General features: G+C 31.1%; 1 protein-coding gene across 1 annotated transcript; it reads right to left on the bottom strand.

Moving 5' to 3' along the window:
- Positions 1-3608: 3608 nt before the first annotated feature.
- Positions 3609-5537, bottom strand: LOC132605901 (monolignol oxidoreductase AtBBE-like 15). Its single transcript, XM_060319169.1, has one exon. The coding sequence runs from the start codon at positions 5370-5372 to the stop codon at positions 3717-3719; it is 1656 nt and encodes a 551-aa protein (XP_060175152.1). The 5' UTR covers positions 5373-5537; the 3' UTR covers positions 3609-3716.
- Between the last annotated feature and the right edge of the window lie 685 nt (positions 5538-6222).

The raw sequence follows: 6222 nt of genomic DNA, 5'->3' as shown, positions 1-6222 counted from the left end.
TTCGACTTTCTGTTAAATAATATATGGCACAAATTTTTACTTTTAGATAATTGAGTACTTTTATACAGAAAGTAGAAAAAAAATCATAGAATAAAAACGGATTTTAATAAGAGTGGTTTGCAAGATTTGCAAGTGAAGTTTGGTCTTAAATATTGTGAGTAAACATTTTTTTTATGAATATCTAAAATGAGAAACTATATTATCACTTTTAAAGAATCACAGGAAAAATAAGAATTTGGACGTCTTAAAACTGTGATGGCTAAAGAAATTTATTTCAGGTCTCACATAGAGATCGAAATGCAATCCAAACTGATTAGAGATTATGAAATTTTGAAGAACTTAAAGCTGATACAACAATAACTATACTCCGTTCAAACAAGTTGGGTTTCATTACACGAATTCTCACTACCCATGTTTCTTCATTTAAATTCTATCTCAAACCAACAATATATATAATGAAAGTAAAATAAGATGTATTAGAAGTTCTCAATAAAAAGGAAGGGAGGCTGTGTCATGTTAGGCAAATTAAGTTATGATCGTTGTTAAAAGTAAATATGCATTAAGAGACATTAGTCAAATGTAAATAGCAATACAAAACCTCATTGACAATCCAAACTGAAAAGTTGTCTAACCCAAGATTTTATAAGTACTGACAAAACAAATTTAGCTAGCTTTGACTACAAATGTTATACTTCCAATTTAGTGTGACAATATAGTATGTGTTCGGAGGAATTCAGTTACTTTTGCTTATGGGAAAACTACGTATACATGTTAAGGAGAAATATTTACGAAACGTGACGATAGTTTTCCTTATTTACAAAACATAACGATATTTTACGAAACATGACGGATTTTCATATTTTTTCGTTTTTTTATTTTATTTTCAGAAAATATTTTTTTTTGATTTTTTTTTAAAAATAATTTTATTTATAAAAAATATATTTTAAACTTTAAAAAAAAACAATTTTATATTTTTTTAAAAGTTTATTTATTTAAAAAAAAAAAAATTTTTGCTCAAAGGCTTAAAAAATTATCTCAAATTTTTGTGTATGAAATGTGAATGTGTAAGCGAAGTTTTTATTATCGTTTTTTATACACAAAATGTGAATGAAATTCTAAGTCTTGAGCTAGATATAAACATTTCATACCATTCTCATACATAAAATTTTGAGCATAATGTTTAAGCCTTGATCGAGATATACACATTTCATAGGTTTTTCATACACAAAATTTGAGTGAATTTTTTAAGCCTTGAGCAAGATATACACATTTCATGTACAAAAATTTAGGCGATTATTTTAAGTCTTGAATATTGTATCAAAGTTGTATACAATGTTTGTTGTAGTTGTATTAATTTTAGAGAAATCTAACATGAACTTTATACACGAAAATGTGAGCAAAATTCTAAGCCTTGAGCGAGATACAAATTTCATACCATTTTCATACATACAATTTTGAGGTGATTTTTTAAGCCTTAAACGAGATATACACATTTGATACAGTTTTCATATATTAAATTTTTAGCGAACTTTTTAAGCTTTGAGCGAGATATACACATTTCATACAACTTTCATACAAAAATTTTTGAGCGATTTTTTTTTTTTTTTTTTTAAAATAAAAAATATTTTTTTTCAAAGTATATTTGTTATAGGTTTTGTAATGTTATGTTTTGTAAATAGAAAACCATCGTCACGGTTCGTAAATATTTCTCCTTAATATGTATATATATGTAATTCACCCTTGCTTAAATCACGTACTTGTCTTGAATTGTTTTTCTTAAATCACGTATTTGTCTTGAAAAATTCAATTATATATATAATTGCTAACCTAACAATCAATACGAGTTATGAATTCAATGCTAATTCAGAATTCATAAACATCAAATCTTGACCATCTTAATTCCTGTTCATATACATAATACTTGGAAAGTTACACATTTGATCATTCATTCAAAAATATTTATTATCATAGCTGGCCACTATACATGTATATTACTCGTATAGACTAAATTATAAATGAGAAATTCTATTTTGTGAGTCACATAACCAATATTATTTATGTGAGACTACTTTATTACTTGACAAGTGGATAATTGCTTGTTTTAAGCATAAACAAGGAAGACAATGCTAATTTTTCCCTTAATTAAAATGTTTAGCTAGAAAAAAGAAAAAGAAAACTTAATAATATCTTCAAAATCAACGAATAGAGAATGATAACAATATTTATTGATCATCTTATATTATTTTTCTTATTTTATAATATGTAATAATCGATTTCTCTTATGCTAATGAAGGAATGAACTTTTGCAAATAAATTAGTGTTAAAATTCCACAAATTCGTTTTATATGCTATTAGTCGTTTTTTTTTTTTTTGCTCAAAAAAGGTGAAAGAGTTATAATTAAGAACACATGATCATGAACCAGGTGCACTTGTGTATAAACATATACATAGAAATAACTATACAATAATTTTTAATATTTATAATTGAATATTTGACAAAAATAATATTTAGAGAAAAAAATTATTTTAGATCTTCAATAACAAAAATCATATTCCGAAAGGTTTTAGAACATTGCAACTAAAAATTTCCTTAACGCCATTTTTTTTAGTATCACTCTCGATTAGCAGATTTTGAAGATATTTTCAATTTTTTTCTAGCTAGGTAATAAAATGTGCACTTTAAAATTGCCTTTCTTTTTTATGCTAAAAAATAGCAAGGGTCTACTTTTCAAGAGTAAAGTAGCCTCACACAAGTAGCGTTGGTTATGTGACTCATAAAATAAAATTTCTCTAAATGGTGTTAAGAAAATGGAATTGCATTGACATGTTATTTTTGTGGAAATTCCATGGATGTGCCAATCTCATTAGATGCGACTTAAAACCGGTCACGTAACGAAGGCATAGGAGATGATGTTAGCAATAAATCACATTAATCAAATGGTGTTTATAAAAGAGTTAAGGATTAAAAACACACCTCAAGTATCACATTTTTTGAGTTTCTTACCTGAACTATCAGGTGTGAGAATTTTCTACCTAAACTATCACAACTAGTTTGCAAAACACACCGCAACTATCCGTTATTCACTTTTTTCTACCTAAACTATCACCAACTAGTTTGCAAAACACACCTTTATTCACTTTTAATGGGGTGTGTTTTGCAAACTAGTTGGTGATAGTTCAGGTAGCAAAAGTGAACAACTGATAGTTGAGGTGTGTTTTGTAAACTAGTTGTGATAGTTTAGGTATGAAACTCTCACACCTAATAGCTCAGATAGGAAACTCAAAAAAAAAGTGAGACTTGAGTTGTGTTTTTAACCATTATCTCTTTATAAAACTTACTTACTTATCGTATGTATGTAATTTATAAGTCACTATCAGTTAGGAATACGATTTAGTCAATTCATGAAAAAGAAAAGATTGGTTAAGAATGACACAATATTGTCTTATTTTTGAAGGGGAGTATGAGAAAGTCAAAAGTCACTGTTATGACTTTTTGGTCGGATGAAATCATATCATGAAATGAGATGAAAATTAGCTTGTAGGGTGTAGCAACTCATACGCAGGTCAGTCTTTTCTCAAGATTATTAGTATTGTTTTTGAACAAGCAATTGAAAATGTTGGTCATATCAATTCAAACTTCTACTACAATCCATTACAGGTCATGAAACCAAATGAAAAGCAAAAGCCAACTTATTTTTACTTTTACCTGAAATCTTTCAACATGACATCAAACCAAAATCATTCTTCAGTGAACAAACTTTGTCAACTTTGAAGGGAAGGATTGGTAGACTCTGTTCATGCCAAAAGAAATTATCAGGATCAACCTTAGTCTTCACCAGCACTAGCCTATCATAATTATTCTTGAAATACTTTTCCCCCCAAACACTAGCTTCCAAGAAACTTGAGTTGGCATTTTTGTTCATACCCAAATCAAGATCTCTATAATTCACATAAGCTTCTCTAGGAAACTTGGAAGCAAAAGTGCCCATGTACTCATAAAGCCTTCTGATCCAGTTGATATGTTTATCTGCAGATTCTCTAGCTGTCCAAGTAGTTGCGTACAATATCTTGCAGATGACCCCTTTTCTGTGTGGGAATGGAATTGAAGATTCTAATATCTTCCCCATCATTCCGCCATACGGATTCCATATCAGCAAAGGTGAATCTTCTTGTAAGAACAACTTCCACATCCCTTCAAGTCCAGTTTCTGGAATTGGTTGACGGAGAAAATCCGATTTGCGCTTGTAGTATACTTTAGGGAACAATGACTTCCCTTGAAGTAGGAACTCAGGCCTGATGTTACTTGGATATCCAGCAATATAAATAACTGATTGAATCCAGCTCATTTCGACACAATCATTTCGTGTCAATCCCAATTCAGGAAAACTATGATTCATCACATCAAGAAGCCTATCAGTTTTGCCAAGAAACAATGCTTGGTAAGCTGTCTGCACTGTTTTCTTCCCCTTTGTTGAATTGGCTGGAGTTATCATGACTCTGATGAAGAGATCTTCATCAATCTTGTGTGCAACATGTTGCCATTTGTTTAGGACTTTTGTTGCACCAGTTTCCAGTGTCTTTGGAACTGTGAAAACTGTCACAGTTGAAGGAACTGGAACAAGTCTAATTTTCCAAGCCAAAAGTACACCAAAACTGCCTCCTCCACCCCCTCTGATTGCCCAAAACAGGTCTTCCCCCATTAAGGATCTATCAAGAACTCTGCCACTGGCATCAACAATCCGAGCATCGACAACATTGTCAGCTGCAAGACCATATTTCCTCAACATAGGACCATAAGCTCCTCCAGTGATATGCCCACCAATTCCTAAGCTGGTGCATAGGCCAGCAGGGTAACCATGTGTCTTGCTTTTTTCTGAAATCCTATAGTATACTTCACCAACAGTCGCACCAGCTTGAACCCAAGCACTATTATCCTCAATGTCCACTTTAATAGCGCGAAGTTTAGCTAAGTCAAGCAAGATAAAGGGAATTGATATTTTCATTGCTGATGTATAAGATATGCCCTCAAAATCATGGCCTCCACTCCTAACTCTGAGCTGAATCTTTAGCTCTTTCGCGCAAATGACTGCTGCTTGGACATGGGACTCAATCAAAGCAGTGAAAATAAGTAGAGGTTTTTGTTGAGAAGGTGCCAACCATCTTAGATTTTCGGCAGTGGATTTAAGGACAGAGTTGAATGAAGTAGCATTGAAAGTGGGAGTGAAGAAAGCTATGGAGAAAGGGATTGAATGGTCCGAATGGAGATTAATACACTGATAGAATTGATCTTGAATTGTATATGAAACAGCACATGAAGCTGAAAATAGGAATATGAATGAAAAAAGAATATTGATAGAGATTGAAGAAGCCATATCCTTTCCTGTTTTCTTGCCTTATTCTGTTTTCAGCAAGTATGAAGGAGAGGCCTTATATTTAAACTCTTTATGTAACTTGCCCAAAATTATACTATTATTTTTCTTTGTAAAAAATATCATTTTGGTTGCTTAAAGACTTAAAATGTAGAGTCAACATCAGATAATGTGCTTTGATTTTTGCCAAATTTTAGGATATAATATGAGAGAGGACTTCTATTATAAGGGATTTGGATGTTTATGAAAGAAGACTTGGAAAACATGGTATACTTATTTTACTCGTCTTCCAATTGCGTTGAAAGACAAAATTTTCGGACTTCTTGCTTTGAAATGTTCAACCTAAAATATGAATCAAACATTAATAATTGAATTTGTAAAATAGGATCAGGGGCAAGTGAATTGTTTTAACAACAATTAACCTCTTGATAAATAGTGGAATAGAATAAGCAATAAAGAATATGTAAACGCTGAGCAAAGTAAGATAGAGAGTTCTGATTGGGAACTCCTGATTCAGCCGATGAACAACATAGCCTATTAAGAACACAATAGATTGTTACAACTTAAGAGCTTAAGCAGTAATAGTAGTTAAAATCGGGATGTGATCCCTCCAGTGAGTTTTCGTCAAGTATTTATCGATACACACTTAGATGCAAGCCGCATAAGCAATAAATGTTTAATGCACTGGATTCACTTTGTATCATTTACTTTTTTTATTAGTTTTTTTGCTAATTTTTTTACAAAAAAATAAAAGAAATTCAGTGAACGATAACAATAATATTTTTTGTCCATTTGATAATGAAGCCGTTGCTGCTCTTGCAGTCTTCATTCACCTAGCATTGTTTCAAGCCCG

This window comes from Lycium barbarum, chromosome 8 (assembly GCF_019175385.1).
Source record: "Lycium barbarum isolate Lr01 chromosome 8, ASM1917538v2, whole genome shotgun sequence".
Taxonomy (NCBI): Eukaryota; Viridiplantae; Streptophyta; class Magnoliopsida; order Solanales; family Solanaceae; genus Lycium; species Lycium barbarum.
The sequence above is the reverse complement of the archived record's forward strand: the minus strand, read 5'-3'. Positions and strand labels throughout refer to the sequence as shown.

Coding starts and splice junctions, on each gene's coding strand:
- LOC132605901 (XM_060319169.1), bottom strand. CDS start 5,372: ATGGCTTCTTCAATCTCTATCAATATTCTTTTTTCATTCATATTCCTA.